Source organism: Somniosus microcephalus, chromosome 23 (assembly GCF_052327205.1).
Source record: "Somniosus microcephalus isolate GS21.2 chromosome 23, FLI_Smic_1.0, whole genome shotgun sequence".
In the NCBI taxonomy this organism is placed as follows: domain Eukaryota; kingdom Metazoa; phylum Chordata; class Chondrichthyes; order Squaliformes; family Somniosidae; genus Somniosus; species Somniosus microcephalus.
In genome coordinates this window covers 31,502,259-31,515,103 of record NC_141009.1, presented here as the reverse complement: position 1 = coordinate 31,515,103, position 12,845 = coordinate 31,502,259, and the positions used below count along the sequence as shown (strand labels likewise).

Genomic DNA, 12,845 nt, shown 5'->3' with positions numbered 1-12,845 from the left:
CATTCCTGAAAGGCCTACGGTCCGAGTACTCACGGCAAAGACTGCTGGAAGCTAAAGACCTCAGCATGGAAAAAGCTGAAGCCCTCGCTATCTCCCTGGAAGTGGCCCACCAAGATCAGGAAGCATTCACCAGGTACTGCTCGCGACCCTGGGACTCGGGCCCGACCCCTACCACAGCACCCTTCCCAGCGCCGCCCCCGGGACCTACCTCTGCGTCGGCGTCCCGGACCCGACCGGCCCCGCCACCCCCGGCACCGGCCCCGACATCGGGCATCCGCGATCGGGCCGCCGGCTGTTTTTTTTGTGGCCAGGAGAAGCACCCGAGGTCGCGCTGCCCAGCCAAGAACTCCACATGCAGAACCTGCCTGAAGAAAGGCCACTTCTCCAAGGCCTGCAGGAGCGGATCCTCAGAGGCCAGCAGTGCCGCATGCGAACTATGGGGGCGGCCATCTTCGTTTAGGGCAACTGAGGCCAGCATCCCCACACATGAGTCATGGGGGTGGCCATCTTTGTTTAGGGCAACTGAGGCCAGCATCCCCACACATGAGTCATGGGGGCGGCCATCTTTGATTAAGGCAACCGACCCCAATAGTGCCTCATGTGAGCTACGGGGGCAGCCATCTTCTCCGTCATTTTGCCCTACCTCGTGGGAGACGCCATTTTACTCACCACGCCCGACCGCCTCGCCCGCAGATGACAACGACTCGCTCAGCTACACACTAGCTTCCGTCACCCTGGACCAAGCCCGCCCGCACCATCTGTCCAAGTCAATGATGGACATCAAAGTGAACGGCCACGCCACGACCTGCCTGTTCGACAGCGGAAGCACGGAGAGCTTCATCCACCCAGACACGGTGAGCCACTACTCCCTCTCTGTCCTACCAACGCGCAGCAGAATCTCGATGGCATCGAGGTCCCACGCCACGGACATCAGCGGCTACTGTGTCGTGACCCTGTCGGTTAAGGGCACGGAGTATAAAAACTTTAAACTCCTCGTCCTCCCCCATCTCTGCGCTGCCGTCCTACTAGGGCTGGACTTCCAATCCCACCTCCAAAGCGTAACCCTAGCATACGGTGGACCCCTCCCCCCACTCACAGTCAACAACCAGCAAACGTTAAACCGCCCACCGCGTAACACCTGCAGCCTCTCCACCCTCAAGGTCCCGCCACCCTCTCTGTTTGCTAACCTTACCCCTGACTGCAAACCCGTCGCTACCAAGAGCAGGCGGTATAGCGCCGGGGACAGAGCCTTCATTAGCTCTGAGGTGCGGCGCCTCCTGAAAGAGGGCATTATCGAGGGGAGCAGCAGCCCCTGGCGTGCCCAGGTCGTAGTCGTAAAGACCGGCGATAAAAACCGCCTGGTCATCGACTACAGCCAGACCATAAACAGATATACCCAGCTGGACGCATACCCCCTCCCCCGCATATCTGACATGGTCAATCAGATTGCACAGTATAAAGTATTCTCGACCATCGACCTGAAGTCGGCCTACCACCAACTCCCTATCCACCCTGAGGACCGCCAGTATACCGCCTTCGAGGCGAATGGGCGCCTATACCACTTCCTTAGGGTCCCCTTCGGTGTCACTAATGGGGTCTCGGTCTTCCAAAGGGAGATGGACCAGATGGTTGACCAGAACGAACTGCAGGCTACATTCCCCTACCTAGATAACGTCACTATCTGCGGCCGCGACCGGCAGGAACATGACGCGAATCTGGAGAAATTCCTCCGTACGGCCCAACGGCTGAACCTCACCTACAATAAGGAGAAATGCGTGTTTAACACCACACGCCTTGCCATCCTCGGCTGCGTAGTGGAGAACGGAATCATCGGCCCCGACCCAGAAAGAATGCGCCCCCTCATGGAGCTACCCCTCCCCCACTGCCCTAAAGCACTTAGGAGAACCCTGGGGCTTTTCGCCTACTATGCCCAATGGGTACCCAATTACGCGGACAAAGCCAGACCCCTCCTGAAAGCCACTTCCTTCCCCCTCACGGAGGAGGCGTGCGCGGCCTTCTCCCTCATTAAGGGAGACATAGCCAAGGCCACGATGCACGCAGTGGACGAGTCCATCCCCTTCCAGGTGGAGAGCGACGCATCCGACTTCGCCTTAGCCGCCACCCTAAACCAGGAGGGGAGGCCAGTGGCCTTCTTCTCAAGGACCCTACAGGGCCCCGAGATCCGACATTCGTCGGTCGAGAAAGAGGCCCAGGCGATCGTGGAGGCAGTACGGCGCTGGAGGCACTACCTGGCAGGCAAACGATTTACCCTCCTCACCGACCAGCGTTCGGTGGCTTTCATGTTTAATAACAAGCTGAAGGGCAAAATCAAGAATGACAAGATTTTGAGATGGAGAATCGAGCTCTCCACCTACGATTATGAGATCTTGTACCGGCCAGGCAAGCTGAACGAATCCCCTGATGCCCTTTCACGAATGACATGCGCCAGCGCGCATATCGATAGGCTTCAGACCCTCCACGACCAGCTCTGCCACCCCGGAGTCACCAGACTCTACCATTTCATTAAGGCCCGCAACCTGACCTACTCCATCGAGGAGGTCAGGACCATGACCAGGAACTGCCAGACCTGTGCGGAGTGCAAACCGCACTTCTATAGGCCGGACCGAGCAAGCCTGATCAAGGCCACCCGCCCCTTCGAGCGCCTGAGCATCGACTTTAAGGGGCCCCTCCCGTCCTCTGACCGTAATGTGTACTTCCTCAACATCGTTGATGAGTACTCCCGTTTCCCCTTTGCCTTCCCCTGCCCCGACATGACCAGTAGCACGGTCATCAAGTGCCTGAATGCCCTCTTCGCCTTGTTCGGGTTCCCGAACTATATACACAGTGACCGGGGTTCCTCCTTCATGAGCGAGGAACTCCGGCAATTCCTCCTAGAGAGAGGTATTGCAGCAAGCAGGACCACCAGCTACAACCCCAGAGGTAACGGTCAGGTGGAAAGAGAGAACGCGACGGTATGGAAGGCCGTCCTCTTAGCCTTAAAGTCTAAGGGCCTCCCAACCTCCCGCTGGCAAGAAGTCCTCCCGACAGCGCTGCACTCCATCCGGTCATTACTTTGCACGGCCACTAACACCACCCCCCATGAACGAATGTTCGTTTTCCCCAGGAAGTCGACTACGGGAACCACTCTACCAACCTGGCTGACCGCCCCGGGGCCGGTCTGGCTGCGGAAACACGTGAGGGCCCATAAAACGGACCCCCTGGTCGAGAGGGTGAACCTCCTGCACGCCAACCCCCAGTACGCCTACGTGGCGTACCCAGACGGGCGGGAGGACACTGTCTCCCTACGAGACCTCGCACCCTCAGCCGATCCGGAAACACCGCCACCACCCCCCCCAACCCCAGCCCAGGTAGACGGCATGCCGGAACCCCACGAGCCCTCGCCGACCACGCAAACACCAGCATCAACACCGGATAAGGCACCAGCACCGGATAAGGCAACACCACCGCTGCGGCGATCGGAGAGGCTTACGAAGCCTCCGGACAGACTGACCTACCAGAATTGGTAGTACACTTCACCCCGCCGGACTTAATTCTAAACAAGGGGTGAATGTGGTAAACCACGTTCACTATCGTATCACTGTTAGTAGTTAGCACTGTTCACCACTGTTCGTTATAACTGTATCACTGACCACTATTGTATCACGGTACGAGGTCGCCTCTTGCCACACTGCTATACCTGGGATGACCACCGCCGACTCCGCCTTGGCTCCACCCACCAGGCCAGGTATAAAGGTGAGCGACTGACTGGTATTCCTCCTGCTTGGATCGGATCACCCACGAGAGTGGGCTCTGTTATTTAGTCAATAAAAACCTTTAGTCACCTTCGTAACTCTTCGCCTTTTATTGGAGGAATTGATAGGTATATCAGTTACTTTCTTAACTCGTCGCTTTTCATTGGATGAATTGATAGGTATATCAATTTTATTGGCTAAATTTTAAAATGTCGACACTTGAGCAGTCAAACGACCAGCCAGACGCCCAGCTACAACAGCCACAGCAGCCGGCCTGGCTGCGAGCCCGCAGACCACCGTACCTGGACCTAAACCCACAGGCAGCAAACTCAGCCCTCGACTTCGAACACTGGCTGAGCTGCTTCGAAGCCTACCTGGGAGAATCCGGCGTGCCTCAGAAATCCATGCTAAGAGTTCTGAACGCCCAAGTGAGCCCTAAAGTATTCGCACTCATCCGGGACCTTAAAACATACGAGGACGCCATCAACCGGCTGAAAAGACAGTACCAAACCCCGGTAAATTCCATGTATGCCAGACACCTCCTAAGATCCCGCCCGCAACAGCCAGGAGAGCCCGTGGAGGAATTTTTACGGGTGCTACAAGCACTCGGCAGAGACTGTAACTTTAAAGCGGTAACGGCGGCAGAAAATACTGAAGACAATGTCCGCGATGCCTTCGTGAAAGGCCTGCGGTCCGACTACTCACGGCAAAGACTACTGGAAGCAAGGGACCTCGACCTGGACAAAGCTGCAGCCCTCGCTCTCTCTCTAGAGGTGGCCCATCGGGACCTCGAGGCATACTCAAGGTACTGTAACTCGCGACCCTGGGACTTGGGACCGACCCCGACTGCGATACCCCCCGCAGCAACCCCCCTGGGACCTACCTAAGCGTCGGCGTCCCGGACCCGATCGAGACCGCCACCCCCGGTACCGGCTCCGACATCGGACCCCCGCGACCGGGCCGCCGGCTGCTTCTTCTGCGGCCAGGCGAAACACCCGAGGTCGCGCTGCCCAGCCAGGAACTCTACCTGCTCAAACTGCATGAAGAAAGGCCACTTCGCTAAGGCCTGCAGAGGTGGATCATCAGAGGCCAGCAGTGCCTCATGCGAGCTGTGGGGGCGGCCATCTTCCTTCAAGGCAACAGAGGCCAGCATCCCCACATGTGAGTCATGGGGGTGGCCATCTTTGATACAGGCAACCGACACCAGCAGTGCCTCATGTGAGTTATGGGGGCAGCCATCTTCTCCGCCATTTTGTCCAACCTCGTGGGAGACGCCATTTTACCCACCACGCCCGACCGCCACTGTGCCTCTGGACCCGACTACCGCCTCAACCGCAGACTACAACAACTCGCTCAGCTATACACTAGCCTCCGTCACACTGGACCAGGCCCGCCCGCATCACCTGTCCAAGTCGATGATGGACATCAAAGTAAACGGCCACGCCACGACCTGCCTGTTCGACAGCGGAAGCACGGAGAGCTTCATCCACCCAGACACGATGAGCCACTACTCCCTCCCTGTCCTGCCAACGCGCAACCGGATCTCGATGGCATCGAGGTCACACGCCACAGACATCAGCGGCTACTGTGTTGTGACCCTGTCGGTTAAGGGTACGGAGTATAAAAATTTTAAACTCCTCGTCCTGCCCCAGCTATGCGCTGCCGTCCTACTAGGCCTAGACTTCCAATCCCCCCACCAAAGCGTCACGCTAGCATACGGCGGACCCCTCCCCCCACTCACAGTCGACAACCAGCAGATTTTAAACCGCCCACCGCGTAACACCTGCGGCCTATCCACCCTCAAGGTCCCGCCACCTTCCCTGTTCGCTAACCTCACCCCCGACTGCAAACCCGTCGCTACCAAGAGCAGGCGGTACAGCGCCGGGGACAGAGCTTTCATTAGCTCTGAGGTGCAGCGTCTCCTGAAGGAGGGCATCATCGAGGGGAGCACCAGCCCCTGGCGTGCCCAGGTCGTGGTCGTTAAGACCGGCAATAAAAACCGCCTGGTCATCGACTACAGCCAGACCATAAACAGGTACACCCAGCTGGACGCATACCCCCTTCCCCGCATATCTGATATGGTCAATCAGATTGCGCAGTACCGGGTATTCTCCACCATCGACCTTAAGTCGGCCTATCACCAACTCCCTATCCGCCCTGAGGACCGCCAGTATACAGCCTTCGAGGCGAACGGCCGCCTCTACCACTTCCTTAGGGTTCCCTTCGGCGTCACCAACGGGGTTTCGGTCTTCCAAAGGGAGATGGACCGGATGGTTGACCAGAACGGGCTGCACGCCACGTTCAATTATCTAGATAACGTCACCATTTGCGGCCGCGACCGGCAGGACCACGATGTTAATCTGGAGAGATTCCTCCGTACGGCCCAACGGCTGAACCTCACCTACAATAAGGATAAATGTGTGTTTAACACCTCGCGCCTTGCCATCCTCGGCTGTGTAGTAGCGAACGGAGTCATCGGCCCCGACCCCAAAAGAATGCGCCCCCTCATGGAGCTACCCCTCCCCCACTGTCCAAAGGCACTGAAGAGAACCCTGGGGCTCTTCGCCTACTATGCCCAATGGGTGCCCAATTATGCGGACAAAGCCAGACCCCTCATGAAGTCCACATCCTTCCCCCTTACGGAGGAAGCGTGCGCAGCCTTCTCCCTCATTAAGGGAGACATTGCCAAGGCCACAATGCACGCAGTGGATGAGTCCATCCCCTTCCAAGTCGAGAGCGATGCATCCGACTTCGCCCTAGCCGCCACCCTTAACCAGGAGGGGAGACCGGTGGCCTTCTTCTCAAGGACCCTACAGGGCCCCGAGATCCGACACTCGTCGGTCGAGAAGGAGGCCCAGGCGATTGTGGAGGCGGTACGACGCTGGAGGCACTACCTGGCAGGCAAACGATTTACCCTCCTTACCGACCAACGTTCGGTCGCTTTTATGTTTAATAACAAGCTGAGGGGCAAAATCAAGAATGACAAGATCTGGAGGTGGAGAATCGAGCTCTCCACCTATGATTATGATACCTTGTACCGGCCAGGTAAGCTGAACAAACCCCCCGATGCTCTGTCACGAATTACATGCGCCAGCGCGCAAAGTGATAGACTTCAGACCCTCCACAACGACCTCTGCCACCCCGGGGTCACCAGACTTTACCACTTCATTAAGGCCCGCAACCTGCCCTACTCCATCGAGGAGGTCAGGACCATGACCAGGAACTGCCAGACCTGTGCCGAGTGCAAACCGCACTTCTTTAGGCCGGACAGAGCAAGCCTGATCAAGGCCACCCGCCCCTTCGAGCGCCTGAGCATCGACTTTAAGGGGCCCCTCCCGTCCTCTGACCGTAATGTGTACTTCCTCAACATTGTTGATGAGTACTCCCGTTTCCCCTTTGCCTTCCCCTGCCCAGACATGACCAGTACCACGGTCATTAAATGCCTGAACGACCTCTTCGCCTTGTTCGGGTTCCCAAACTATATACATAGTGACCGGGGCTCCTCCTTCATGAGCGAGGAACTCCGTCAGTTCCTACTAGCGAGAGGTATTGCCGCAAGCAGGACCACCAGCTACAACCCCCGAGGGAACGGCCAGGTGGAAAGAGAGAACGCGACGGTATGGAAGGCCGTCCTCTTAGCCTTAAAGTCTAAGGGCCTCCCAACCTCCCGCTGGCAGAAAGTCCTCTCGGCAGCGCTGCATTCCACCCGGTCACTACTTTGCACTGCCATCAACGCCACCCCCCATGAACGAATGTTTGCTTTCCCCAGGAAGTCGACTACGGGAACCACGCTACCAACCTGGCTGACCTCTCCGGGGCCCGTCTTGCTGCGAAAGCACGTGAGGGCCCATAAAACGGACCCCCTGGTCGAGAGGGTGGACCTCCTGCACGCCAACCCCCAGTACGCCTATGTGGCATACCCAGACGGGCGGGAGGACACAGTCTCCTTACGAGACCTCGCACCCTCGGGCACTCCGGAGACACCACCTTCACCCCCTCCCCCACCACCCCCCCAATTCCAGCCCAGGTAGACGGCATGCCGGAACCCCACGAGCCTTCGCCGACCACGCAGACACCAGCATTAACACCGGATAATGCAACACCGCCGCTGCGACGATCAGAAAGGCTTACGAGGCCTCCGGACAGACTGACATACCAGAACTGGTAGTACACTTCACCCCGCCGGACTCAAATCTAAACAAGGGGTGAATGTGGTAAACCACTTTTATCGTTCACTATCGTTACACTATAGTTATCACTGTTATATCGTTACTCTATGGTTATCACTGTTCACACTGTTGTATCACTATACGAGGTCGCCTCTTGTCACGCTGCTATACCTGGGCTGACCACTGCTGACTCCGCCCATGACTCCACCTACCTGCCCAGGTATAAAGGCAGTCGACTGGCTGGCATTCCTCCTTGTTGTATCCGATCACCCACGAGGGTGGGCTCTGTTATTTAGCCAATAAAAACCTATAGTTACTTTCTTAACTCGTCGCTTTTCATTGGATGAATTGATAGGTATATCAGTAGGAAGAATAGGGAGTTCACTTATCACTTGGAGGGTGCGAGTCTCGGTGGGGTAGAGGAACAGAGGGATCTCTGAATACAAATCACAAAGTTATGACAGGTTAGCAAGGCCATTAAAAAAAGCAAACCAAGCACTAGGGTTTATTTCCAGGGGTATAGATTTGAAAAGTAGGGAAGTTATGCTAAACCTGTATCGAACCTTAGTTAGACTACACTTGGAGTACTGTGTACAGTTCTGGTTGCCATATTTTAAAAAGGATATAGAGGGTACAGAGAAGATTTACAAGGATGATACCAGAAATCTGAGGGTATACATATCAGGAAAGGATGAACAGGCTGGGTCTCTTCTCTTTTTGAAAAAAGAAGGCTGAAGGGTGACCTAATAGAGGTCTTTAAAATTATGAAAAATGTTGATAGTGTGGCTGCAGAGAGAATGTTTCCACTTGTGGGGAAGAGCATAACTAGAGGCCATCAATATAAGATAGTCACCAAGAAATCCAGTAGGGAATTCGGAAGAAACTTCTTTACCCAGAGTGGTGAGAATATGGAACTTGTTACCACAAGGAGTGGTTGAAGTGAATAATAGAGGGGAGGCTAGACAAGCATATGGGGGAAAAGAGAATAGAGGGTTACGCTGATAGATTTAGATGAAAAAAGACAGGAGGAGGCTCGAGTGGAGCATAAACGCCGGCATGGACTGGTTGGGCCGAATGGCCTGTTTCTGTGCCGTATATCCTGTGTAATCCTATCTGTTCCCCTTAATATCTTGAAAACCTCAATCAGATCACCCCTTAACCTTCTAAATTCTGGGGAATACAACCCTAATTTGTGTAATCTCTCATCGTAACTTAACCCTTGAAGTCCGAGTATCATTCTGGTAAATTTATGCTGCTCTCCCTCCAAGGCCAATACATCCTTCCTAAGGTGTGGTGCCCAGAACTGCTCACAGTGCTCCAGGTGTGGTCTAACCAGGGTTTTGTATAGATGCAGCATAATTTCTTCCCCCTTGTATTCTAGTCCTCTAGATATAAAGGCCAGCATCCCATTAACCTTTTTGATGATTATTTTCTATACCTGTTCATGACATTTTAATGATCTATGTACCTGGACCCCCCAAGTCTCTTTGGACCTCCACTGTTTTTAGCTTTTCACCATTTAGAAAGTACTGTGTTCTATCCTTTTTAGGTCCAAAGTGGATGACTTCACATTTGCCTACATTGAAATCCATTTGCCACAGTTTTGTCCATTCACTTGTCGATACCCCTTTGTAATTTTATGCTTTCATCTCCACTGCCTACAATGCTGCCTATCTTTGTGTCAACGGCAAATTTGGATATATGGCTTTCCATGCCATCATCTAAGTCGTTAATAAATACTGTAAATAGTTGAGGCCCCAACACCGATCCTTGCGGGACACCACTAGTCACACCCTGCCAATTTGAGTACCTACCCATTCTCCCTGTCTCCTGTCACTCAGCCAATTTCTTAACCAGGTCAATAATTTACCCTTAATTCAGTGGGCTTCTACCTTAGTTAACCGTCTCTTATGTGGGACTTTTATTAAATGCCTTCTGCAAGTCCATATTAATAACCTCCATAGACAATCTCCTGTCTACTACTTTAGTCACCTCAAAAAAATTCAATTAGATTTGTCAGGCATGACCTACCTTTCACAAACCCATGCTGGCTCTCCTGATCAGCTGAAATTTTTTGAGTCATTTTTTGAGTCACCCTATCCTTAATTATAGACTCTAGCAATTTCCCCACAACAGATATTAGGCTAACTGGTTTATAATTTCCTGGTTTTTCTCTCTCACCATTCTTAAATAGCGGAGTGACATGCACAGTTTTCCAATCTAAAGGAACGGTTCCTGAATTGGGAGAACTTGAAGATTATAGTTAGGGCATCTGCAATGTACTCGCCTACTTCCTTTAAAACCCTGGGATGGAAACCATCTGGTCCTGGGGTTTCGTCACACTTTTGTGCCATTATTTTCTTCATTACTGTTATTTTGCTTATGTTAATTTTATGGGTTGAATGGCCTGTTTGTGTGCTGCAACATTCTGTGACTCTTAATTTAGTTAAGTCTGTTGTAATCACCTGTTCTTTCTCTCTCATATTCACCTATTAATATGTTGAATAGTACTAATGTCGGGTGGGAGTGTTCTCACTCATGAAATCGGTTGATACAGATAAGTCAGGACTAGCTTTATTTCTGTTATGAACGTGGAGGACCAGCTAGACCATCGAGCCTGTCCTATACTGCCATGACTCATGATGTGACTCTGCATACCATCACCCCTGCCTTACCACCACCCCCCCCCCCCAAATCAACCACGCATTGTCCTGAGAGTATAATAACCCTACACACTTAAATACTAAAATAGATGTGAACATAGCTGGTCACCCTGTCTTCCTATTTTTGTTCTGTCTCTCCGTTCATTCACTTATGTTTGTATTATTTACATGTCACTTTCATCGAGTTTTTAATGCACTTTCCCTAATCTATAGTTATCTTACTTAATAAAAAATGCTAGCAGTTCTTTTTTTAATGTATCTCTGGGATCCCACCAGAGGTGGCACCAACATTGGAAAGATTAGCCTCAGGGGCTGTTTTTTTTTTATCCAGTTGTGTGTCAGAAGTCTTGCCCACAGATTGGGATGAATCTTTTGATGCCTTTTCCCTCATTAAATCAGTACCAGTTGTTTCAGAGCCTGATTTGCGGGGCCAGCAGCCCAGTCGCAGCCAAACCAGATAATTCATCCTTTCTTTCCTTGTGTGAATTTTGACACCAGGCACTCAGACTGTGAAGAACGTGTAGCATATGATCAGAAATGTAAGAGTGTTGTGAAGATGCATTGTCTTGCCCTTCTTTGTTTGAAGCATACCAAGCTCTGCAATTGATTTGCAAGTGCAAACTGAAAAGACTTGAACAAGGAACTAGAGGTTATGTAATGTAAAATCATTTTCTTACCTCAAGCTGATGCCTCTATCCTGACAAGGTGACCTTGGCTTAGCCCAGTGAATCACGCTAGCGTCTGTTCACAAATGATGAGCCTTCCTACATGTGTAACTGGTGAAGTGCCAGTTTAGCTCAGTGGGTAACATTGTCAACTCTGAGTGAGGTTGTAGATTTCAACGCCACTCCAGTACTTGATCACATTATCTAGCTTGACATTCCAGTACAGTAATCGAGGGTATGCTCATTATTCAAGGTAGCAACAATCCAGTAAGACCCATCATGTTTCCCTGATCAGGTGGTGCCTAAGCCAGCTACAAAAAGAAGACCGTAAGGTTGGTAATGTGGAGGGATGAGCCCAAATGGGCTGAAGGTCTATCTACATCCAAACCTGTCTTGCAATCCTGTGGGGAGAATTGAATTTTAAATTTTAATTATTGTATCTAGATTGAACTGTGCAGCTCCAAATTCGGGTACAAATGTAACCCGAGTTTATGATTGAACAGTTTATCTTTAATCTGCCCTCCTGAGGATGTTTAAATCCTTTTGTTCTTGCTTTCACCTTAAAAAAATGTGCTCTTCCTACTTGCTAGTTCTGGTTTAAATAGAAGTGAATTGAAGGGGTACGTTAAAGGTATTGATCCTTCCTGAAGAATTAAATCTAAATCAGGTGCTCATCGTTTTGTTGGGATGGAGTAAAAAAGTTAGGTTCTATTGGGGATTTTTTTTTAAATTTGAATAAGTTACGGGTAACTTCATTCATTTCTACACCACTTTACATACAAATGTACTTTCCCCTGTGAGAAAAACGATTGATTGAAAACTGATTTTTAAAAGCACATTTATGAACTCAAACCATAGTTCATGTATCTTGCTGGCTGGTAAGTATATCTGATTAAAGTGTAGAATTATTTTAATGAGAATTAACAAGTGTTTTTTTTTAAATGTAGGTTTTTGAAAGTGTAATAACATTGCAATAATTAGTCATGGGTGCAATATTTATGCTTATTGCAGAACATTTGAATTTATATTTAATTCTTTGATATATATGTAATAAACAGTCTACAAATTTGCATTTTAACATTTTGTAGTTTGTTTTATGTTCCTTGTTTGCATGAGCTTGCCTCCAGTTGCATTGTTCCCTGTATTAATCAGTACACTTCTGTGGCTGAAGTTCTCTTGCTTTTTCAAACTTATTTACTTCAATGTTTTATTACTCCTTCCTTTTCCTTCTCCGCTCTTGTCCTTCGTCTGAGCCCTTCCAGATGAATCATTACATGGTTTTTGATCTTAAAGGCTTTCCAAAGCAAAGTGAAGGTTGGTGAAGTGTGTGATCACTTCTGTAACTGCTGCATGCTAATGCCTGATTCTCACTGATTTTAAGGTTCTGGGTTCGAATTGTTTCACTGGCAATTGGCTGATAGTTTCCTCTGAAGGTTTCCTAGCTTGGTGTATTAATAACTGTTATATCTGGTAATGCCATAGTTGACCAGTGACCTCTTGAGTACATTGGCCCAGAATTTGCTGGGGCAGGGCATCTCCGTGCGCCCTGTTAGACATGAGCTCAAAAATGTTTTGACCCACAAAGTTGCTAGAAAT

The 12,845-nt window shown here is 51.1% G+C and overlaps 1 protein-coding gene across 1 annotated transcript in view; it reads left to right on the top strand.

The window, feature by feature from the left end:
* The window catches only part of cdk5rap2 (CDK5 regulatory subunit associated protein 2), a 98,553-nt gene that overhangs the window by 83,256 nt on the left and 2,452 nt on the right, over window positions 1-12,845 (top strand). Inside the window, exon 43 of the mRNA XM_085965736.1 lies at window positions 12,512-12,563. Coding sequence (XP_085821862.1) covers window positions 12,512-12,563 — 52 coding nt within the window. The remainder of the gene's footprint in view (window positions 1-12,511; window positions 12,564-12,845) is intronic.